Source organism: Pleurodeles waltl, chromosome 8 (assembly GCF_031143425.1).
Source record: "Pleurodeles waltl isolate 20211129_DDA chromosome 8, aPleWal1.hap1.20221129, whole genome shotgun sequence".
Classification (NCBI taxonomy): Eukaryota; Metazoa; Chordata; class Amphibia; order Caudata; family Salamandridae; genus Pleurodeles; species Pleurodeles waltl.
Window position 1 is genome coordinate 596,767,751 of NC_090447.1, and position 25,867 is coordinate 596,793,617.

A 25,867-nucleotide genomic window follows, 5' to 3' on the forward strand; every position below is an offset into this window, starting at 1 on the left:
GTGCCCCGAGGACTCTAAATCATAGGAATCCCTCTCCGCCGCCCCCCACACCAGGATCCAGAGTCAGGATGTAAGCGCTCCTCCAAGTAGGTAGTCCATCTGAGAATTGACCTCCTGTGTAGCAAGGCCCTAGGATAAGCAAGTTAGTCTTGCCTCTCATTCAAGCAAAGGCGCAACAGGGACCAGTCACTGACAGCAAAGAGGAATCCCCCTTTGTGACCCCCCCCCACACCAAGCGCACCAGGATCCAGAGTCATGACGTAAGGGCTCCCTCCAGTAGGTAGTCCAGCTGCGAAATGACCTCCTGCATAGTACCTTCTCCTCCATGGTGCACAGGCCACTACCGGAGGGAGACCAGAGGCTGTCCTCGCCTCTCCTGTGCCCACAGTGGACAAGCGGTGCCCTACTCCATTCCAGGGGACCTCAGGCAAGCCTCACGGGATCCGCAATCAAGTTGCCGTTGCAGTTTCAACTCGATTTTCCCCAAGGAGGTCGCAGGTGTTTCTTGTGGGGCCCCACATATGCATCCCGAGCCCCCGCTCGTACTTAGGGACCAGGGCCAAACTTCCCGATCACCTATGTGGCAAACTCTGAAAGTCGGAGGCAGGCACCCTCTACCTACAGTTGCAGACCTCAATTTTGGGCCTTTGTAGTCCCACACAGGGTCTCTCGATACCACCCTGGAGCCACGCTTGAGCAGCCACTGTAGGCCCGGGCCTGAGCGACACAACCAGGCCTCTCCAACAGCAGCTGGATGAGCGCACAAAGGTGGGCTGCCTGTGACCCCGATCGCGGCTCTCTCTTCGCTGATGCGCACTAACACCATACTGGTGATGAATGGCCGTAAACGGGGCCCGAGGCACCCATGGTTCTCCGCCGTCTCGCTCCTATGAAGGCCATGCAGCCTGGCACAGGAAAAACAATGTAAGTGCTGGCAGCAGCCCCGATAGTCCGATTCAGCAGCATACTTTTGTGCTATAGTAGATATACGCGGCAAACAGGTGGCTGTGGCAGTCCAAAAGTGTCTGAGCAGCAGGATGGTGAAGGATGGTTGCATGGCCGAAGGAGCTCACCGAGACGGCGGGCAGCTTCACGCTTGGGAGGCTCCCCCCCCCATCTTTTTAACTGCATCAAAAATTACTCAACAGCCCACTCCATAGTCACCTTGCCAATATGTTAACATGTGACAAACAGCTTAGCAGTAGGAAACCCACAGTGCAGTTGCTGTTTTGTGTCATGACAGGCTCTGCACTTGTTGGAACTTGTGGCGCAACAGCATGGGATGCGGAGGAAAACGGAGAGTATCTGGGCCAATAACAATATACCTCCAGTGCAGCTGGTTTGTGAAGTTCACAGGGAATAAAGCATACCTCTTCACTTCCACAGCATAATGCTCAATCATGTTGCCTATTACTTTTCAAAAGCCTATCCAAGATGATTATTCCACGCCCCCCCATTGCTTTTTTAATGTATTCAAGTACCCTAGGCTTTAATAGATCAGTCTTTCTTCCTCTACACCAGTCAAAATTCCCAGGCCACATTTCGTAGGACGGTGGCATTGTATGTTCTACTGAAGCCCACCTTAGTATTAAACTCCAACAAAGCATCAAGTACACCCCTTTGACACTTGATGCATAGTATAATGCATACACAGGAAGGTGGTGTTGTTTATAAGCTCAGAACTCTGTAAACATACAGTAACAATAAATGAATGTCTAGCCACTACTTGTTCTTTTTAAAAAAAAGGTACTTTAGTTCATACTAAACAAAATATTACAAATTTACACGTTTAAAACCACACCTCTGCAACCTCTTTTAAAATAGTATTCTGATTACGAAAGTCTCTGTGTTAAACAATATAAAGCTCCTTCCCTTGCGGTTCGTCCGAGAGTTGACAGTGTAAAACCACTTCTTATTATGTTTGTCGGAGTTCAGAACATAAGATATCTCCCTACTGTATTTGGCACATGGTTTGCATTAACCAAGCCTACCAGTTATGAGAAGCAGAACCACAAATGATGTCCAATGAAATAGCGCCAGAGATGAACTAAAGTTTGGAGCTAAAGCCACTCACTCTATACTGTTTGATAGCTCTGGGTTTTGTGATTACATGACTGTGGCAAACAACAACAGCTGTTTATAGCTAGACCTAATAAATCGTGTATATCCCACTGTAACCTATTACCGGTAACATCCTTTCTTGTATATTTTTTTTTTTAAACTAAATTTCATGGCTTGTTTTTAGAAGTCTTTGCCTAAAGTTTGTTAGTTCTTATGCAGACGGAAGCTTTTAAAGCCTTGGTAGATTACCATATTTCCGCGTTACTGTTTGCAAATGAATAATGGCTTTAATATTTATACTTGCAAAATGGGTGGTCCAACTAACATGCTGAACGAGGCACAAAGCCATTGGCAACTGGAGTTCTGGGCTGTACTCTTCAGCTTAGGCGAACATTTAAAGACATTTCACAGATCAGGATTGGAAAGCATTTACTAAAAGACAGCTGACCTTGTAGTTTTGTTTCAAGTAATTCAGATTTCGCCATTACATAATTGCCTTGAATAATTCGTAAAACATGTTTCCATCAGTTGCTGAATTGTTAGGAGGAGTGACACTGCGACCATTGAAGTTTGCAGCGCACTGCATTTTTTGACACCCCTTTATCACATGGTTCATAATGTTCTTTTGATTTTTTTATGTGATCAACCAGTTGAGGTTGCTTTGCTAGTTGTAGTGGTTTCTTCAGTAGAAGGGTCACTTTAATTTTAGACCCATTTTGAGACGTACCACTTTTGCTCATCAGTAGCCTTCAGACCGATAAAAATGTTACCAAGTGCCAGACGCTAAATATCTACTCAGAGAGTCCTTATAGCAGTGGTTCCCAACCTTTTGACGTCTGTGGACCCCTAGTTTATTAGAAGTGGAACACTGAGACCCCCATTGAATCATTGTTGGATTTGCCCCCCCCCCAACACACACACACGGAGTCATAACTGGAAGCCGGGGACCCCTGCCTAAACATTGTTGATGATTTCAAATGCAAAACAATACACAAATAATACAAAAACAATCATTCATCAAGCACGTACACAAGCAATAACATTTTATTTAATTTACAAAGATAAATAAAAAATAAAAAAATAATAGTAAAGTTGGAGCTTTTCTAAATTCAATTGAAACCACACTTTATCCATACTGAATTCTGTTTGGTGCATCTGCACTGCTCCCATAAAGCAATCTGAAGATACTAATTTAACTTTTAGGCTCCAATTTCAAATTCCTTGACATTAACAGTTTGTATTAAAATGTTCAGTTGTACATTTTTTCCACTTTATTTATATACACTTTATTAATCTGTTAATATTATTTAATTGTTTAATCAGTCGCGGACCACTTGAGGAGGCTTTATGGAGCCCCAGGGCTCTCCCGGACCACAGGTTGGGAACCACTCCCTTATAGGACAAAGCATAATCCAGACGTTGGGTGGGATGGCGTCATGCATAATTCTGGTGCCAATTGAATGACTCTGTATATGTCCACTGCAAGTGGGGCACATCAGGCATATATCTGTTCGCTATATTTTTAAACAAAAAAATGCATGAACTTCATCTCCAGGTATTCACACCCCTAATTCCAAGGGAATGACGTATGCATAAACTAGTCTTGAATATTTGCATACCTTATTTTATTCTCCCTCTCCTGCTGATTCTAGTGTTGTTATGGGAAATGTCCCAAATGTAAGTGGCACTAATCCTTGTTCTTCCGGCAGGGACAAGACAAATATAGAACTCTCAATGACTACAGGCGTCTGCGCAGCTACACTACAAGCTCTAACTTTGTCCAGGCCTAATTATTCTGAGCGAAAGTCAAATCTTTCATCCTAATTCAGTCACTAAGGGGGTCATTCTGACCCTGGCGGTAAAATCCGCCAGGGCCAACGACCGCGGGAGCACCGCCAACAGGCTGGCGGTGCTCCCATGGGCATTCTGACCGCGGCGGTACAGCCGCGGTCAGAAACGGAAAACCGGCGGTGTACAGCCGGTTTCCCGCTACCCTGGGGAATCCTCCATGGTGGCGCAGCTTGCTGCGCCGCCATGGGGATTCCGACCCCCATACCGCCATCTTGTTCCTGGCGGTTTTGGCCGCCAGGAACAGAATGGCGGTATGGGGTGGCGTGGGGCCCCTGGGGGCCCCTGCAGTGCCCATGCCAATGGCATGGGCACTGCAGGGGCCCCCGTAACAGGGCCCCACAAAGATTTTCAGTGTCTGCCATGCAGACACTGAAAATCGCGACGGGTGCAACTGCACCCGTCGCACCCCTTCCACTCCGCCGGCTCCATTCGGAGCCGGCATCCTCATGGAAGGGTGTTTCCCGCTGGGCTGGCGGGCGGCCTTCTGGCGGTCGCCCGCCAGCCCAGCGGGAAACCCAGAATACCCGCGGCGGTCTTCTGACCGCGCAGCGGTATTCTGGCGGTCCCAGCCAGGCCGGAGGCTTCTGCCGCCGGCCGGGGTCAGAATGACCCCCTAAATCTGTCAAGCTGGATCCTGCGGTTTTAGAGTTAGGATTCCTAAACCATTCTAAAAGAAGCACACCATGCAGCCACACATGCTTACTACACTGCTAAATGGAAATGTTAGCTCATCACAGTGCTTCTTTCTCTATGGAAGATTTCAATGCTGCACTATCAGGCATTGTGTAAATGCTGCACTATCACACATTGTGTAGTATGCGCTTAGCTACAAAAGGCAGGGTTCACTTATACCTCAATCCTTGTCCATTTGCTTGCTGTTGGCGAAAAGGTAAAGAACAGGCAAATGCTCTCCAGTTGGAATATTCCTGTTAATTACAGATGGTCTCAAATGGGTAATCCTGCCTAGAACACCCAGTATCCCAATACGGGATGTCAGATTCCTCTTACCTGGATAATGGGTTTGTCTTTTGAACCACTACGTTCATGCTTGTAAGTGCTTTCATGGGAAGTAATATTCCTGGCCCTTCGCATTCTTGCACAGATTAAGGGACCTCTAACCTCTATTGGTTGAAGATCATCTCATTTACAGACACAAACATAGGATATGTTAGGATGTTAGGATATATTTTCTACAACAACCCATATTTCCTTCCTAAGTTGTGGAATCTCCAAAGATCAATTCAGCTTCAAGCATTTTCCAGTAACCCCTTTAGTAGGTAAATAACCAGTATTTCATTCTCCAGACATTAAACATGTTCTTATGTACTACATATGCAGCACAAAACCTGTATGCAGCATCAAATAATTTTTGTTTCCTTTGCACCCACTCACTTAGAATTACACCTGAAGGGGTTATCCCATGGTGAATTGTATCCGAATGTACTAAGCAGGCACAAATCATCTGTTAACTGTTATGCCTTAGGCATCACTTCACACAGGTAAACAGAAATATCTCTTCTGATGGGGATCAAATAATCTATATACTGATGCATTGTGGGCTTTGGGAAACATTATCATGTGTCGCTCTTGATCCCATATCGAAAGACTTCGATGAAAAAATCTAACTCTAGACGATGGGATACCTACAACAAAACAGGACTCAAATTGATTGCTGCAGGTAAATGTGCCCTTATTTTTTTTACACTGCATACCTTTACGGTCTAACACACATGGTATCAAATCATCTGCCCAGCATCATACAACTGGTTTTCAAGTTCTAAAAGAACTTTAAAATAGAGGCCATCAGTGCCCATGCTAGAGTCCACAGCTTTTTAGTTTCCATATAATCTCATCCATCTACACATTGCATCAAACTGCCATTCGCTTACTGGTTTAGACCTTAGGGAAATCACAGAGTGCAGTTAAATATGCCTTCCATGTGGCATTAGAGCTGATGTCTGGATAAGGGGTTCGAGAGTCGAGGAGCACACCTCAACCACTTTCCAAGATAGTTTTTTAATTTTTTTTATTTGCTCTTGACATCATATCTCAGGCCATCTCAGTGTTACATATTGTTTTACATTTTTACAAAGTCCTTGTAATCTTTTAGTTTAGAGCGGTTTATGTTTCCACTTAGTTCATTGATCCTTTCCTGTTCTCTTTAACACTTTTTAGCTTTTGACTGTCATCTCACTATCAGCCTAGTTGGGGATGCAGCTTGCCTGACTTTCCATAGGGCTTATCATTAGGCCCTTTCCACTTGTGTTAATAGAGCCTTCTAACTTCAAATTTATTTTAGGCAATTCATTTCTCACCCATCCAGAGAGAGCCCAAGAACTATTATGGTTAGGGCAAGTCATCATTTCTGGGAACCTGTTTGAATGTTTGTCATACATTTTTGTATGTGGAAACCCAGAGAAGACCTGCCTATGAAATGATCGCTCTGCAGTCTTTCTGTCCTTTGCACACAACAGCAAAGTTTTTACAAGAAATAAAGCTATAAGGTTCCATGTAGTGGATCCAGAAATCCTAGGTATTGGCTATGCCAATTCCTTTCAACGTTAATATTTAACATTCTATTCAACAATCTTTATTCGGTAAATGTTTTTTCATAAAAAAATCATAAAAATCATAAGATGGTGAAAGCATACAGAACAAAATACAGATAAAATATTAAAAACTCATTGTGGCACAAAAGATATCCTATGCGTTGTGGCATGTTAATTGTAAGCAGCCGTTGCAAAGCACATTTTCAGTTTACAGTGATTGCAAAAAGGTAAGAGGAGCTCTACTGTATCGGATGTTCACCTGCTTTTTAATAAAAAGAGTAAAATATAATGTTTTATTAATGATTCATAAAATGTACATAAAAACATGAAGGCTAACATGCTTTGTGCAGACTGACTGTCACAGGGGCATTGAGGTAAGTTAGTAAAATAGGAACCGTGTAGGGGGAAGGCAGCTAAAAAGTGGATTGTGCTCAATCTACATCTTACTAGAAAAAATATTCAGTGACACTGGTTAGTAGCCCATATTAGGTACTGCTCAAAGCTATAAGTTATCCCTAATATAGTCCCTTGGTGTATCTGAAACATTGGGCATGTACTTTCAAGTTTTACATATCCTGGTAGTGAAAAACTTAAAAAAAAAATAATTTCTCACTACTGCAAGACCTGTTTCTCCCATAGGATAACATTGGAGTTGCCTTATTACATTTTATAAGTGTAACTTCCAAATGGGAAGCGATAAACCCTTTAAGGTTGGTGTCTATGGAATCCTAATTTAAAATCCTAATGGTGAAGTCAGATTTTAAGATAAAATTCTAAAAAAGCCACTTTGAGAGAGTTGGCATTTTCTTGCCTTAGCCATTTGGTGCCTGCAGTGTATCTCTGGTCACATGACTAGGTGTAGTTGGCAGATGGGCTTTTTAAATAACACCCTAGACAGCCAAACACAGTGGGAGCTTAGGTGTGACTGAATGAGCCATTACTGACAGGACAGGACGGATGAGCTGGACCCAGTCTCACGTACACCTGAATAGCTGGTGTCGTACCTCTACACAACGGACTGCATACCCCCTGTAGTTAGTCTGGAGCCAGGACATGGAAAGCAGGTCATCTGCGAACTCCAAAGGCATGCCTCTAGATGCTTCTCCCCACTTCAAAGGCACATGTGTGTATAAAATCTCAGGCACCACTAATTCTGTACACTTCTGGACCTGTGGATGCTCTGATAGGAAGAAGGAAGGTTGTGCTGCTAAAGGACTGCCACTCTGCTGGACTGCACTCTTCTGGACTCCTGCTTTGCTGTGCTGACCTGCTGCCTCTCATCTGAAGGACTGGACCTGCATCTCCTGAACCCAGAGTGATGTTAAGGGCTGGTTTGCTGGCCACCTGATCTGAAGCCTCAGGGATATAACAGGCTTCCAATCACCTTTCACCTGGACTCTTGACATCTGTGATTCTACTCTGCCAAGTGGTGGCACCCCAGTCCTGGACTCTTGGAAGTGGGTCTAAGGTGCTTGCCAGCGGAACCAACACATCTCCTTTGCTGAGCGGCGCATCCCTGACCAGAACCAACACATCACCTCTGCGGATCGGCGCATCCTGAGCAGAACAGGGACATGGCCACTGTTGTGTGGATTGGGTCCATCGTAAAGGCCCGCATCGCCTCTGCAGTCCTCGGAACCGACTCATCCCTTGAAAGCGTCATGCATCCACGGCCCAGGTCCTCGCATCCCGTATCGACGGCAGCCTCAACGATGACACCGGACTCCACATCACAGCCTCGCAGCTCCTCTGAATCGATGAATTGCAATTTGTGCTTTGCATCCCCGACTCTGAACTTTGCATCGCAAGCCCTGTTGATGGGATCCTAAACCATGACACATCAGGCCTCACACCGCAGTCTCGCCGTATCTTGGAACCAACTCATCGCTTTGCCTTCACAGCACATATTCAACGTGACTCCACGCAACACTCCCCAACCAGTATTTAAGGTACTTTGTTCAGCACGCCTAGCTGGGTCCCTGTAGCTGGCCTGTGCTCTATTGCATTCGGTCTGAATTTGTCACTTTGCCCCAGTCTGGTGCAACTGATATCCCCGGTTGGGACTTTGTTTTTAGGTGCTGTTCTACAGTTTATTCTTCAAAAGATCATAGCGTTGGTTCCACTGATTGGATTTTTGGCACTTTGGTCTTGTTTTATTTATTTAAATTTGCTGGAATTTTCTAACGGGCGTGGGATACTTGTTGAGTGTTTTTTTGTTTTTTTTTGTTGCTTAAAGTGTTGCACAAATAATTGCATTAAGTTTAGCCTGACTTGGTCTATCAAAGACACTCTGTGTGTAATGGAGAGGGGGTGTATCTCCAGTCCCTCATCCACTATCATGGCACGCATTCAGGAACAGGTGACTGACTAAAATTACACCACGGAACAGGAGGTACAACACCTGGCTCGGTGACACATTGCGTGGGTGTATGGGGAGGAGGGTAGACCTGGCTGCACACTGGCCCGCAAGTTAAAAGTCTCCAGGAGGTCAGTTACATGTTCTGAGTATAGTTACCCCTGATGGCGAGCCATGTTGTGACACCAGCTCTATTCTGGCACAGTTCTCGTCCTTTTATGCTTCTCTGAATGGCACAAACCAACATCACCAGCAGCTGAGATAGCTAGCTACCTTGATGATATCACATTGGTGTGGCTCTCACCTGGCCAAAGGGAATACTTTAGCCATCCCTTTACTGCTATATGAAGTTTACCTAATAGTAAAGCGCCGGGTCTGGACGGAATACCAGGAGAGTTTTATAAGGAGTTTGATTACTTGTTTGCGCCACATCTCCTGCGCCTGTTCGAGGAGGCCTATGTGACCAGCCGACTTTTGTCTTCTCTTCGGGAGGCCCTTATTATCAAGCTCCTCAAGCCAGACGGTGGGACTCATATCATCCATTTTCCCTTATCAATATTGATTCTAAAATACTAGCTGTAAGGAAATGCCTCCTTGGCATGGTTACCCCCTGACTTTTTGCCTTTGCTGATGCTATGTTTTGAATTGAAAGTGTGCTGAGGCCTGCTAACCAGGCCCCAGCACCAGTGTTCTTTCCCTAACCTGTACTTTTTTTTTACTCAATTGGCACACCCTGGCATCCAGGTAAGTCCCTTGTAACTGGTACCCCTGGTACCAAGGGCCCTGATGCCAGGGAAGGTCTCTAAGGGCTGCAGCATATCTTATGCCACCCTGGGGACCCCTCACTCAGCACAGACACACTGCTTGCCAGCTTGTGTGTGCTGGTGAGGACAAAACGAGTAAGTCGACATGGCACTCCCCTCAGGGTGCCATGCCAACCTCACACTGCCTATGCAGTATAGATAAGTCACCCCTCAGGCAGGGTGCACTATACCATAGGTGAGGGCACCAGTGCATGAGCACTGTGCCCCTACAGTGTCTAAGCAAAACCTTAGACATTGTAAGTGCAGGGTAGCCATAAGAGTATATGGTCTGGGAGTCTGTCAAACACGAACTCCACAGCACCATAATGGCTACACTGAAAACTGGGAAGTTTGGTATCAAACTTCTCAGCACAATAAATGCACACTGATGCCAGTGTACATTTTATTGTGAAATACACCCCAGAGGGCACCTTAGAGGTGCCCCCTGAAACCTTAACCAACTACCCGTGTAGGCTGACTGGTTTTAGCAGCCTGCCACACTCGAGACATGTTGCTGGCCACATGGGGAGAGTGCCTTTGTCACTCTGTGGCCAGTAACAAAGCCTGCACTGGGTGGAGATGCTATCACCTCCCCCAGGCAGGAGCTGTAACACCTGGCGGTGAGCCTCAAAGGCTCACCCCCTTTGTTCCAGCACCACAGGGCACTCCAGCTAGTGGAGTTGCCCGCCCCCTCCGGCCACGGCCCCACTTTTGGCGGCAAGGCCGGAGGAATTAATGAGAAAAACAAGGAGGAGTCACTGGCCAGTCAGGACAGCCCCTAAGGTGTCCCGAGCTGAAGTGACTCTAACTTTTAGAAATCCTCCATCTTGCAGATGGAGGATTCCCCCAATAGGGATAGGAATGTGACCCCCTCCCCTTGGGAGGAGGCACAAAGAGGGTGTACTCACCCTCAGGGCTAGTAGCCATTGGCTACTAACCCCCCAGACCTAAACACGCCCTTAAATTTAGTATTTAAAGGCTCCCCTGAACCTAAGAATTTAGATTCCTGCAACTTAAAGAAGAAGAGGACTGCTGAGCTGAAAAACCCTGCAGAGAGGAAGAAGACACCAACTGCTTTGGCCCCAGCCCTACCGGCCTGTCTCCCTCCTTCAGAAGAAAACTGCTCCAGCGACGCTTTCCCCGGGGCCAGCGACCTCTGAATCCTCAGAGGACTGCCCTGCTTCCAAAAGACCAAGAAACTCCAGAGAACAGCGGCCCTGTTCAACAAAGACTGCAACTTTGTATCCAGAGGAGCAGATTTAAAGACCCCTGCAATCCCCGCAAGAAGCGTGAGACTTGCAACACTGCACCCGGCGACCCCGACTCGACTGGTGAAGAAACAACACCTCAGGGAGGACCCTCCGGCGACTCCGAGACTGTGAGTAACCAAAGTTGTCCCCCCTGAGCCCCCACAGCAACGCCTGCAGAGGGAATCCCAAGGCTCCCCCTGACCGCGACTGCCTGACTCTGAAATCCCGACGCCTGGAAAAGACCCTGCACCCGCAGCCCCCAGGACCTAAAGGATCGGAACTCCAGTGCAGGAGTGACCCCCAGGAGGCCCTCTCCCTTGCCCAGGTGGTGGCTACCCCGAGGAGCCCCCCCCTTGCCTGTCTGCACCGCTGAAGAGACCCATTGGTCTCTCATTGAAACCTATTGAAAACCCGAAGCGTGTTTGCACACTGCACCCGGCCGCCCCCGTGCTGCTGAGGGTGTACTTTTTGTGTGAGCTTGTGTCCCCCCCGGTGCCCTACAAAACCCCCCTGGTCTGCCCTCCGAAAACGCGGGTACTTACCTGCTGGCAGACTGGAACCGGGGCACCCCCTTCTCCATTGAAGCCTATGTGTTTTGGGCACCACTTTGAACTCTGCACCTGACCGGCCCTGAGCTGCTGGTGTGGTGACTTTGGGGTTGCTCTGAACCCCCAACGGTGGGCTACTTTGGACCCCAAACTGAACCCTGTAGGTGGTTTACTTACCTGCAAAAACTAACATTACTTTACCTCCCCCAGGAACTGTTGAAAATTGCACTGTGTCCACTTTTGAAATAGCTATATGTGTTTTATGTAAAAAGTATATATGCTATTGTGATTATTCAAAGTTCCTAAAGTACTTACCTGCAATACCTTTCAAATGAGATATTACATGTAGAATTTGAACCTGTGGTTCTTAAAATAAACTAAGAGAAGATATTTTTCTATAACAAAAACCTATTGGCCTGGATTTGTCTCTGAGTGTGTGTTCCTCATTTATTGCCTGTGTGTATGTACAACAAATGCTTAACACTACTCCTTTGATAAGCCTACTGCTCGACCACACTACCACAAAATAGAGCATTAGTATTATCTCTTTTTGCCACTATCTTACCTCTAAGGGGAACCCTTGGACTCTGTGCATACTATTCCTTACTTTGAAATAGTGCATACAGAGCCAACTTCCTACACTAGCCAAACTCATAGCTACACAGCTCCTGTTGTAATGCCCAACATGGTCCTGCCAGACCAGGCAGGATTAATTCACACCCGATGCACGACGCATAATCTCCGAACGCTGTTTGCGTTATTGCACCACCTTGATCCCACTACAAAAGCGGCTGCAATCCTGCTGGACACCACCAAGGCGTTTGACTCTATCGCTTGGCCCTATATGTTGACTATCTTACAGAGGATGGGTATCTCCTCTGGATTTTTTTATAGAATCCGGTTATTATAAACCTAACTGGTAGTACCTCAGACCCCTTCCCGGTATACAGGGGTCAAGGGTGTCTCCTGTCACCGCTGCTATTTGCCCTTTCCCTGGAGCTCCTTGCTTGTCGTTCAACAGCGTCATTCCGCGGCATCCCTTAGATTTCAGCTGTGTCCGTTGGCAGTATCACTGTATGTCAATGACATGGTGTTAAATGTGCGGGAACCAGAGACCCATCTGGCTGATCTCCGTTGGGAGTATGTGCTTATTTGAGAGGATGTCCGGTCTCAGTATAAACTGGGGAAAGTTATATGTGCTCCCATCCATGGTCTGCACGGCGATGTTCCCTACTGAGTTCCCATTGCTGTGGTGCACGGAGCCAATGAAGCATCTTGATGCAGAGACCCGGACCTAGTGGTCCGTTACAATTACGGCAGAGCGATCTTTATTTTGAAGGAGGGGGTACGACGATGATTCAATCTTCCATTCTCCCTGGCTGACCGAATAGCGGTAATGAAGATGGCAGTGCTGCCTCAATTCCTCTACATGTTTGTCAACATCCCGATCCCCCTCACTCAAAGTTTTTTTAAGACACTGCATTCCTTGTTGATAACACTAATATGGGTGGGTAAACACCCACATATCTCATGGCAACAGCTCACACTTCCATACGAGTGGGGTGGTTTTAGTGCTTCTAACTTCCATCTTTTATTACTTGTGCACGCAAGCACAACACAGGCACTTTTGGGTACATCCTGAACGGTATACGTCACACCCGGTGGTTGAGCAGGATGCTGCTGATCATGTTCCACTGGCCTCATTACTCTTACATAGATGTAAAGAGGCGGACCATGGAGGTATTAGTAATATTAACTGCACGCTAAGTGCTCGGCAGGTTATTAGGGCCCGATCAGGTAGGCATCCTCTGTACGCCCCGGTGATGCCATTGGCATGCCACCCTGATCTGTTCATCACACAAGAATTGAGGGTGCTGGGCCTCCTTAGAGAGGGTGGCCTTAGGACAATTAGGAATGTATTTCCGGAGGAACGCTTTTTGGAGTTCTCTGCACTGCTGCAGTGGAGCCAGGGCTAACCCCTATGCATTTCACAAACCTGTGCCTGCAGGCAGCTTTGATGGAGCACTATCTGACATTTCCACGGGTCCGCCCGCCTCTGGTGCTCTGCAATTAGTGTTCACTAGCACATTTCATACCTGCTTTGTTACTGGCCTATATCCTGCGGTGCAGTCAGAGCTGTGCAGTTCCATTGATACCCTGTTAAATAAATGGAATGAGGTGCATGAGACTCCACTTGCCGCGGCGGAGTGGTCTTACTGTTGTGCTCTGATGGGCAGACTTATGGCAACTTACCTATCATTCATTTCATGTTCTTATAACAGATGTACTATACTCCACTGCAGTTGACCAACTTTAGGCTCCGGCAGGAGAACTACTGTTGTAGATGTTGGGCAGCAGGCGGACTTTCTACATCTTACATAGGAGTGTGCCAACATCCACAGGTACTGGGAGCCGATTGCACAAACACTTAACAAGATCATTGAAGACCCAGTGCCCTGTCACCCCCACACATCTTTTGGGGTTTGTTCACCTTCTTCAACCAGCTAATCATAAGTTGACAGCAGTGACTCTGTTGCTGGAAAAGAGGCGGATTGCCATCCATTGGTGGTAGAAATCATTTCCAACCCTGATACAGAGACATAGCCTACCGCGGTCATCAGCTAGATACATATGCTGAGGTGCTTCCCAAAGCCTCCTGCCCCAGGGGTTACTGGGCCCCTGTGACAGCGTACCTCCTTACACTCACTACCAAGGGGTGATTGGGCTGTCGTTATATGAATACCTGCTGTATGATTCAGAAATCACCAATGTAATGTGGCACCAGGCACAATGTTATTTTGTCACTTAATGACTGTAAGCATACGTACACCACCATCTATAATGTGGACATTGGGCTGTATTTCGCTTTATGCCATTGTTATTTTACAAATGCTTAATAAAAAATAAAAAAAGTTCAGCCTGACTGTTTTGTGCCAGACTACCGGGGGTTTGAGCATAGGTTAATTTGGGGTTTGCTTGTGCCTTATCCTAACAACAATTGTGGTCGCTACTTCACCAGGGTTTATACCCCAGTCAACCAGTAACCCAATTTCTCACAACGACCAGGGGTGACAACACAACTGGTCTATCAGATGATGAGCAACATTCAAATATTTATAGAAAACCAGCCAAATTCGAATTCCTCTTCAGGTGTACTTTTGTTTAGCTGTACCATGGCAACAAAATACCCCTTGTATTACCAGTATTTGTTGGTGTCTCAGACGCAGAGTTAATGGGAGACATCTGGTAACACATATGCCATAGGTTGTGTATTCTTGGTTGACAGTCCTCAGTCAGTCAGGGGCCGCTTCTGGTTATTCAGCTCTAGCAAGATGCAGGATGCGTTTGATTGACACAGAGCATATCCTTTGTCTAGATGTGTGCATGTTACCTAGCTATCGATCAACTTCCCTATTTATTTCATAGATCGAGATACTTAGCTGATGTTTTGCAGCTGCTAATGTCCTCTTGCTTCACAGGCTGACCTGCTGGAACTTTCTAAAGTTGATCAAGCATAAAAGGTTCCCTAATCTCCTATTTTATGGAACCTTATGGATCTAACCAAGACACTTAGAAAACAAATCTACAGCATCCTTCACAGGGAGGAGGAGGAGATGGGTTGGATCTGTGTAGTAATGTAGTCACTAGTTTCTTCAAGCATGTCCAGTGCATGAGCACAGTTCTCTACTCAAGATTCCATCCTTCCTTAAGAATCACTTTTTTCTTGTTTCTCATTCGGCTCCACAGACGATTGCTTAGCTCTTCAGTTGTTTTTGACTTTTGGGCTCTTGAATAGGCACAATATCCAGAGTGTGAGCTGTGAACATAAAGTAATAAGGAGGTATACACAGCTGCTTCTGTCCTCATACTCTCCGCAACTTACATGCTTAAGCCGTGCCATGCTCACTGCACCACTTTCAGAGAATACCTGAACATTCAGCCTCTCATCCGACAGTTTCCACGTAGAACCTATTTTTGGTAACACTGTCAAGAGGGTTGTTTAAGTGCCGTAAAGACCATTCTGATTTGGTCTACTTAGTTTTCAGTGAGGAAGAAGTGCTGGTTGGGGTGGGTTCTTCAAGAGGTGTGGTGTACCCTGAAGTACCCTGATGAGCCCCTAAATACATAATTCCAAATTACGGATGGATAATGAAAATGTTTGCAGACACTTGTTTACCTTTTAACTTAATCTCTGATAAATATTTTACAATAATTGGAAAGATAAATTCCTTTAAAAAACGAATGTAAATGCATCCACATTGTAATAGTATTGGATGTTTTATGATAATTATTTGTTTTCTGAATAGGAAACCTTAAGGGAAGGTTTATGTAGGGAGAATGAGTCAGCACGTGTTGGGGTACAGACACCAGGTAATGTGGGCATTAAGAGCACAGTACAGAAATGATAGTATATTTTATTTGGGAGAAGGGCAACAGATTGGAAGAATTGGCAATTGTGAAATTGTTTTGGCATATCATCAAGTTTAAAGACTGTGCCATTCCGGGAAAACACAGGATGAGGCTTTTCTTTGCTATGAGTGTGTGGGAGGATTTACGTAAAATACTAAGGGAAATGTGTAATGAAGAGTAATGTAACCATTAATTACTGGGAGCTAATTTTTCCAACCGTTTTTGATTTGCTATAATATGGCATTGTAAGATGATGTGCAGATTTACACCTAAGTAAACAGATATTGGTGAATTGTCATCCCTACTGAGAATCCAAGAGCAGTTAGCAGTTTAAGGGGAAACTGAGTGCTGTTCGCCTTTGGATCTTTAGTCAGTTTACCATGAGATCAATTTGACAGTGGAGTTTAGAAGTCTTACCACATTTGTATCCCAGCCTCTCAAAACCTTAGCATGCCTTTTGGTTTGGTATCTTGCTGGAGAGGGTAACAATATTTAATTTGGAAAAGGATGAGACAAAACAGGCAGAATAGGTAGGTCAAAAATAGCAAGCGCGGATATTAAACCAAAAGAACATTTTTTATGGCACTTAAGGGTTCTCTGGCTTCTACTGATAAAGATTAGCTTCATTCCTTTTTGGGTTGCTGTGAGTACTCACGATCTGTAGAAGAGTTCACTTTTTTAACAGAATCTCTCAAATCTATTGAAAAAGAGTACTAAGTTTGAATGCGGCCAATTTGGGGTTTCCAGTTCCTATATTTTCTGCTGTTAGTCTGTTTGCAACTGATGCTGATTGTGCTGTCACTGTGGATCAGCTTGTCTTAATTTGGAATCAGTTCTAAGTCAAAGCTTTAAAGAAAGGGAAAGAATCTTTGTGGTTGCTTTAAGAGCACTAAACATTTATTACTCAACGTTCGACAGCTGAAGGGAAAAGATGGGTTGCTTATCAGAAGTGGAAGTGTTTTTTGTAGAGGTAGTTTTTAGTTCACACACGGACCTAAACCTCTGATTTATTTATTATTAAGCAGTGGTGCAGAAGAGCCTTAACCTAGATATTGGTTAGCAATCTTCATATTTGTATAGGTACAGCTTTGTGGTCACTTCAGGGTTATTCCAGGAGCTAAGAACTAAATGGTAGACCATCTAGACTGCAACTTACTTTCTTATTATTGAAGTAGTTTGGAATCCACACTTTAAGACTGTGTGGTTTATATGGTGTATGATGCTGTTTTTGGTAAATCCAGGATACTGAAATGTTTGTTTGGCGTTGGGCTATGACTGATGGAGTGTTAGAGTGGCCCAGAGAAAAAACACCAGCATCTGCATTTAATGTTGTTTTAAAGCAAAGAATGAGTTGTCTTTGGTAAAACATATTGCAAGAGTCATAGGTTTGTTCCGCTTGCAGGAAAAATATCAAAGTGACTCACATTACCTATAATCAAAGATTCAGGAAAGAGTGAGAATATAGGAGCAATACCATAATAATCTTTTTGTGCTGCTGATTGTGTTTTGTATTGGCTCATACAGTAGTTGCTGGCCAATGTAGGAAGGTGTGGACAAATGGAAGACCCATTTTACTCTACCTGCGTTGTGATTTTTAGCTGTCTTTTAAGAACCAGTTAGTGGGTGTAGTGATTTCAAGGAATGGCATTATCTTATTATTCCGTTACATCAGTGTTAAACTTTTTGGAGAGGTGACTGGGAAGGTTTTGAGTATTGCTTTAAGTAGTAAACGTTTGCTGAAGTTCTAAGTGTTGAGTTATGTTTGATAATTAGTGAGATGAAAATCTTTTTGTGGCATTGTTACAAATAAAATGAAAAGGAGTTCTGCTGTGTAACTATAAATATTTTGTGGCACTGGTTTGCTGCGTGGTAGATGAATAACGTGTCTATTGTGAGGTTGACTTGAATAGTTTTTTTCCTTGGTTAGTAACTATAAGCTTAGTGCTTCACATTGTTTGCCTCAGGTTCACATCCAGGTCCTAGTGAGCCTCCCAAAGAATTGGTTAACAATATGTGATTATTAGGGCTGTGACCATTTTATAGGTTAGGTTAGTTGCACCAACCCTGCCTAGGTCATTTTACATTTGGAAATCATATCCAGTTGCTGAGCAGTTGGAAAAGTAGATAACACTAATTCTTAATTAAACTGATTGTAGAATAGCTTTAACAAGAATATATAATAATTGATGTCAGCTGTACAGATAAAAATAAACAATACAACTAATACAAAACTGAAGAACTCTTGAAATCAATCATTAGCGGCCAGAAATAAACAAAGACGTATTCATACCCAATGTACAAGATATGATTCAAAGTAACCATATATATCAAACTGATGGTTCAAGATTATCTCACATTTGTCTCGTGGTTTCCAGATAGTATCGAAAAAATGGGAACTCTAGTCAGGAAACGTACATTACAAACAGATATTTAAGTTTCACAGGAAGAACAGTTATTTCTAAAGTGAAGGGGGCATGCCTTTCTTTGTTTAGGAGGAAGAAGTGGTAACTTAAGTATAAGAGCAAAACTTTTTTCCCTCAAGGTCTAGAACTGCTCACACCATAGAAAGCCACACAGTTTGCAGAGACTGCGGCACCACAGTGTGATTTTGTCATTGTGTGTGCAATGTTTTTTTTAGGTACAGTAGGTGAAGTAAACATTGATTTGAATCCATGGGAGACAGTTTCTTGAATCATGTAATTTGCAAACAGATGTACCTAATTTCATATACTTGAGATTACTCTTATCCTCTGTCACAGAGAACATGAATTTAAATTTTAAGTTAGTATTTTTGCAAAGTTCTAAGCAACTAAATTGAGGGTTTAACATAGATTGACATTTTATTCATTGGGATGTGACCCCTTCTTTTAAGTACTTCTACTATATTTTTACACACAGTGCAAAACATTGGCCTATTTCCTTAGCTCCTGTCCATTCTGGTTATATACTTAAATCCCTTCGATTATTTATATTTTATTTATTTATTTGTTTTAATAATTGGGTGTTCATTCGACCAAGAAAAACTACAGAGTACTGGGCTGGTGCAGCTGCTTGACAGAAGTTAAGTCTGCAGTTGTTTGCTGAAGGAACTGGTGTTGGTTTCTTGACAGATATGTAGTGTAAGAGTGTTTCAATATGAGGACCCTTGTAGGAACAGTGACCTGCCTCTAAACTATTTCAGTTTGGACAGGCCTAATGAGATGTTAGGTTGGACTCTAGGCATGAAGTTTGGAAAGGTCGTGTGAAGCTGAACCATTCAATGGTTTGTGTTTCAAACACAAGGTTTTAAATGTAATCCTTTGCTGAACGGGCGGCCATTGTAGTGATTTCAAACTTGGAGTGGTGTGATCCAAGCCCTTCAAGTTGAGTAGAGTAATACAATTTAGTAGCATCTGAATAATCATCAAGATTTTGGCTTGAAGATCACTGCATATCCCATTTTAATAAGCAGTGCTATTGAAGACCATTGTTATATCGAGAGAAATTCGATCTTGAGTTTAAAGTAAGGGGAGAATCTCATGGACTCAAGGGATGTACGCAATTCTTGGTGATGAAGTTGACCTGAATAGAACAGGGAACGTTCATTGTCAAAAGTGGTTTCAAGATTGCAGGCGTATGTGGGTTAGGTGGGAAGATGACAATGGAAGTGGAGCCAGATCAGAACCAGAGACCCAGGTTTATAAGACTAATAATGAGTAGGTCAGTCAGTTTTGAGAGCATTCATGCATAGCCAGAAATTAGCATTCATTTTTTAAAGTCTTTATGTTTGGAGGCAATTGTGTACTTCCCTAGTGGTTTCTGGCTCTTTTGAGATTTTGATGTGTATTTGAGTATCATCCACACATGTGTTATCAGATAATTTCAAAGACTGCCACAAGTGGTGTCATGTATGTATTTGAAAAAGGTCAGTCAGAGGGATTATCCTTGAACAATCTACACATCATGGGGGTAATTTTTAATGTGAATGGGCCACGTTTTACCTGATGGGTGTAGTTAAAAAGTAGGGATCTGAACAATTGGAGGTCAGCCCCTTTTAGCTCAAATGCAGATTCTTATCAACGTAGGGGGATGTAGTGGTGAACTGTTGAGAGTGGTGAATAGTTCTAGGAGGATCAACACAACTTTGGCTCAAGTCCCTGGCCGAGAAAAATGCCTCATTTGAGGCACAAAGCATGCCTGAAAGTCATCACTGATGTTTTCTTCAAGTAAACTGAGACGTCTGTGGTGACTATTGCTTCCAGAATTTTATTGATAGAAGCCAAAGCTCAGTCTATAGCTGACAAGCATGTTTGGATCAGTGGCAAATTTCATGACTAGTGTAACAATGGTGTGTATGAGTTTGTTAGAGATGCCCTTTGGCTGCAGAGAAACATTTACACATTCAGTATTGATTGGCACAAGAGCAAATAGCCTCGTTTAGGAGTTTTAGCATTACAGGGCTCTCAATGAGTGGCCACAAGTTTGTGTTTTGAGTGATTTTGTTAGTGGAGTTCTTAGGTTTTGGAGCAAACAAGTCCCACAATGTGCTTGGTTCTGAAATGGAGTTAAACTCTTCCCTAGTTGTAGAGAAATTTAGCATGTTGGCTTCCATTTTGATTGTTTTTTTCAATTGAAGAAATGCATGGAGTTGTCACAGAACTGATAGATGAAGATTTACTGATAATCTTCATCAGTTGATCCTATTTTATCATTTTATCAGGGTAGCTTACACAATAGTCAGCTCATTTGAACTTATATTTTTTCTAGCCCACCTTTCCAGACTTGTGTAGAAGTACATGAGCACCTTGTACAAGCCTTTTGTCAATGGCACAACAGCATGTGCTTAACCCTTAAGAAAAGGAGGGAGGGAAGGACGTTCAGGACTATGATGAAGACCTGAAATCTTGATGAGCATTGCTGGTAAATCTAAATGTTGCACTCTGATTGTTTTTAGCTTTAATACAAAGGAGAAACTCTCTCAAAGCAAACTCTCTTAAAGCAAATTAATCCATTATTCAATATTATACAACTGCAAGGGATGAGCTGGCTTGCACATGAAGAACATTTAAATATGTATTTGTAGGAGTAGTTTTTAGTTGACAAACTGTACCTAAACTAAATTTATGAATGAGCGTAGCCACTCATAATAATTATGTATGTCATTGCGGAGCATAGAATAAGCAGATCATATTGCTAAATAAAACATCATCCTGGACCTGCTGGCATGTAGTATGTGCTATGTTTGGTCCATAAACATTCTTTTACCATGCCAGAATTTCTCTCAGGGTATTGGTCTGCACGAGTCCAGTTATGTGACTGTACCTCAGAGAATGCCTCCTTGTATGCTTCTTGCCCTCTCATTTACCAGGCCAATCTGCCACTTCACAGATGGTAGAACAGTCGCAGTGCTACAATATGGCAGCTGCATTGGTGATCTCATGCAGGTTGAGAACGGAGAGTAGAAACTAGCCTTGCTCATCATTACTCCTTGTGAAACACCTTCATCTGACTTCTTACAGATGATACCCACTCCACCATCCTTCTCATATGCCTCACTACATTGACAAGTTCCGTGGCTCCCGTCGGGGTGTTCTACCACTTCATGAAGTGTTTTGTTAATCGACTGTATCTATGATGTCGATTGTAGAAAGCATAGATTTACTATTCTCTACTCCACAACTGCATAAATTAATGGTATGTATATTGTCAAGGCACATACAGGTGAAGTTAAGAATAGTAACTTCATACTTAACTCTGTAATTTTGATGTGTTGGTAGTCTATATTCTTGACCCAATAGTTTTGTAGATTACTCTAAAAAACTGAATATTAAGGTATACAACCCCCATCAGTTTCTAGAAGTCCTTAATTCTGTGGATGTAGAACCATCCAGGAGTCTGGCTAACTCCACCCCATGTTTTTTTCGATTTGCTCAACAATATGTTAGTGAAATGCAATTAAAGCTTGGAGAAAAGAAACCATGTTTGTGCACCACTATGTTCAATTAAGTATTTTTTTCTGTGTGTGAAGAGAGAACGTTTGCAGACAATTATAATAATTTTATATGCTCTTGTGTTCATATTGTGTCCCCACAGATCTGCCAAATCAGTGTTCCCCGAATCCATGCTTTAAAGATGGATCAACGTCTTGTGAAGACCAAAAGGGAGATTTTTATTGTCATTGCAAACTCGGATGGACAGGCAAAAAATGTGACACTGGTAGGAATTTCAAAATTGAATTGCACACAGTTGAGCTGGGATTAATAATGTCTTTAAAGATATTCTTACTATTTTGCGGGTCACCTATGTATGTTTGTAAAATCGCCTTTTAGCTTGGTGATTTTGCCCTAATACAATTGCTCTCTCTTTGTTGTTACATATAATAGACAGTGCATGGATGGTATGGCTTTGAAATTTCATCGACTAACTTGTGGGCTGAAGTTTGCTTGCCTGTTAGTTGATGGGCCAACCAGAAAGTCTCATTTCACTTTATTGGTTTTGTTTTGCTCATGGGTTTTGCAGCACCATTGTTGACCATGATCATTTGTCTGTGGGGCAAATGTCTGACTACTATACATAGGAGATGCGTTACTGTAACTTTGTGTTTTGTTCGAGGAAGAAAAAGATAGAGTGAGAAAAGGTAGTGACGGAATTGAAGATTAAACAGGGATGTACGATTCAAGAGCCATGCTCATTGATTTGGAATTCCAAGTCTTCTTTCTTTGGGCAGTTGTTTCAAATTGTTTAACAATTAAATCTAATTACTTCGAAGTGAATTGAGCAGGGATGAGGTGACTTTTTGAAGCTGTTTAAGAAGACAGTGGGGGTGAAATATGTGGGAGAGAAAGAAGCCTTTAATGCAATTGATCCTGTTGCGCATGGTTTGGTGAAAGATGATTTAGAGATGTCCATAGAACTTGCATATCTGTGCCAACGTGCATTGCACCAGTTATTAGTAAGCCCAGAGTTTATGAACAAAAAAAGGTTGCAAAACCAAAAGTGGAATTGACAAAAGACAGACCAATGAGATACTGTCCTAGTACACACAAGCCTTAATAACGTACTGATTAAAAGGATGCTGGGCCCTCACCCATACCGGCAAGCTTCATCGCTGGGCCCGCTCATGATTTCAGGCTGACAGGATTGTGCTACATTGTGGCAGAAGCTCTTATGTCCGTGGGTTATCAGCGTCCTACATCTATTATGACTAGAGTATGGTACGCTAAGTAAACAAAAAAAACATGAAATTCCAAAACATTCCAGCAACCTGGACATTCAGCACCTTCACAGGTCGTGCATCATTGCTACCTTTGTGGTTTGGCATGCTCCCTAGAGAGAGGGCCTGTCCACACCAGTCAAGAGATCTTTTTGGTCGAGAGGCAGAGGGAAAAGCCGGAGATGATGAAAGGACAGTCCCAACAAATCACTGTGCACCAGACTCACTTAGAATTAGGAGTCGCTGCGAAAAAGAGCAACAAAACCAGACCCAGACCAAGTAGTTGAATGAAATTCCCCTACCCTCTCTAAATTACAGGCCAGAGTCCTCAACAAGAGTTTGCGTTTGCAATAGGCCTGGGCAAAATTAAACTACATTGGTTCACATTACGCTTATTATGTGCAATTCCCAAAATCATACGACCTTGTGTAATAACGCTCTGTTCATGGTAAAAATTTACCATAAACGCACAGAAACAACATAATGTGAGCGAATGTTCACAATGCTTTGGTTTTTTTTTGCACTTTTTTTAGCATGAAATACGTCCTCGCATCAAAAAAAGTACTCAATTCATCCTAAAATATAGCATGAAATTATAGAGTTGCAGTTCGTAGTATTATGTGTCATTTTGTATGGCTTTGCTGAAAATTTTCGAAATTGTGCAAAAGCAAATTACACAAATTGTGGACTATACTAGTTTTGCCTCCGCTCAGTCTCACTGCATCACTACAAATTCAAGAAGAGAAAGAACGTAATGCTTTTTTGCACAATTAGACTACGAGTTTTCTTTGACAAACTAGAAGACACTGAGTCAGATGAATTATCACAGGCCAAACGACAAAAACAACTTTTGAGCGGACAGTGTCACTCTCTTCTTGAGGCTTTGTCAGTGTAAGGCCAGGGCAAGATTGCATAGTTGCACAATTGATCATTGCATTGAAGAAACACTACACTTTGAGTTACCACGAGGTTTGCAATTGTTATCTCTTAAGTTTGTATAAAGCCCTGATTAACTTCACGGACACAGTGCCGTGTGCATTTTGTAAATGTGCTCACTGTTGGCAATCACAAAAGCGATATGCCTGGGAGATTCTTTCTTATAAGACCTTGTACAACCCCCTAGGTGATCTTTGGAGGAACATTTCGGTATAACTTCTTATGTTTTCTACAGGTCCAACTGTAATTGTAGTAAGGTAGTATCCCCTGCCTCCTATGATGGACTAGACAAGTACTAGACAAGTACATTGAACTTGTCTGTCAAATTACATACACATACACACCCCTCTGACACCAACCAAGATAGGTAGCTGATGTAGGTGTAGGGAGTTAGGGACTCTTTTGTTCTGAAGAACTGCCAAAGACCCTACTGTGGCTACACCTGGCATGAAACGTCAACTAACAAACATGGATTGTCTTAATCAGTTTCTTTTGTTTTTCAAGTTTGAAAAGGATGATGCTAATAAAATTCGATTACAGTCTACTATAGGCGATTTTATTTAAAAGGGCCATTGGCAGTGCATTCTCTGGCACTACTGTTTGGTGTGGAAATTCTAGCCATTGGGGATTTGGGATGCAGACACCACTGAGACATAAGAGCTTCTGACCCAAAGTAATCCCACCCCAAGACCATTGTGCCATTCTGGAGTGAAGAGGGGGCTCAGTGATGCAGCATGTCACCAGTGTGCTGTGGGTGTTGTTTTAATCAATAAGTTATATGGCTTAATACTAGGTCTACCAAGGTAGCATTTCAAGGGGTCTACAGTGACCTGTTATTTGCTCCACACAACTTTGGTTCATTTACTTAGTGTAGGGAGGGCAGGTTGCAGACCTTAAAGGAGAATTTATTCTCTCACTCGCCTTTTGGTGATTTTTGCCCACAGTTGAAAAGAAACACCGCCGCAACCATGCATGTTGATGTGATAGCTTTTATCCGATCCTCCTATGTATACATTCATCAGGCTAAAATGTTATTTTTTTAGAGTGGCTGTTGAACTTGGTCACCTTTATGGTGAACCAGAGGTTGAATTTACCCATAGCATCGAAATGTGCTCCTGTGATAACATTTTTGTCTCAAAGGAGCAGTTGGCCCACCCAGGAATAGGTATCACAGGTGGGGAGAAACACCTGTTTAACTATTTGATTTTTATGATCACTCTCTCATACATATAGCTGCAACATTAACTATAAGCTCTGCTCAGTGATGAGATGGTATTTAAGATGGCTTTTAAGTCTTCTAGTGATCAGTTTGGCCTCATTTGGAAGGGCTGCTTATTTCTCCAATAACCTCACTAATTGTCTGATAAGCACACAAGGTCATCAGACCTACTGGTTTCTGATCTCAGCTAACACTCCTCCTCCATTTAAGGACGTGGCTCTGCAATTTTGCTCCAACTAACACTTACCCTGCCAGCAATCAAAGGTCCCCTCCCCCACCACAAGTCTGCATCTGTTCTTTCTGTTAGGAAGCATGGACTCAACCAAACATGGAACATCGCTATCTGCTTGAGAAAGGGCACACTTGTCTATGACCTTGTACAGCGCCCTGCTGCCTTTTGGCTCGGTTCTCGCTATAGAAATACCATGTATGTGCATGCACTTATTTTGGTGCTGAGTCCATTCCATTTGGCAGTTTGATGCAATATCAGCAGTCATATTGGGCTGATATCCTGCAGGACTTTTTCTACTAGGTCAGGCCACTACTGGCAGTCTGTAAATGCTGTCTTCCACTTCAGTTTTTGTAGGGTCAGGTTTCTGGTGGGAGCTTTGCAGAAGGCCAGCTAAATGTATTTCTCTAGCTGGGCCACAGGAGGGACGGAGCAAATCTGCCTACAGCTCCTTCGATGCAAA

The 25,867-nt window shown here is 43.4% G+C and overlaps 1 protein-coding gene across 2 annotated transcripts in view; it reads left to right on the plus strand.

Annotated features, from left to right (window-relative positions):
• GAS6 (growth arrest specific 6) overlaps positions 1-25,867 on the plus strand; it is a 333,398-nt gene that overhangs the window by 115,543 nt on the left and 191,988 nt on the right. For both annotated transcript variants that reach the window (XM_069204632.1, XM_069204633.1), the window contains exon 5: positions 21,901-22,023. In XM_069204632.1, coding sequence (XP_069060733.1) covers positions 21,901-22,023 — 123 coding nt within the window. The remainder of the gene's footprint in view (positions 1-21,900; positions 22,024-25,867) is intronic.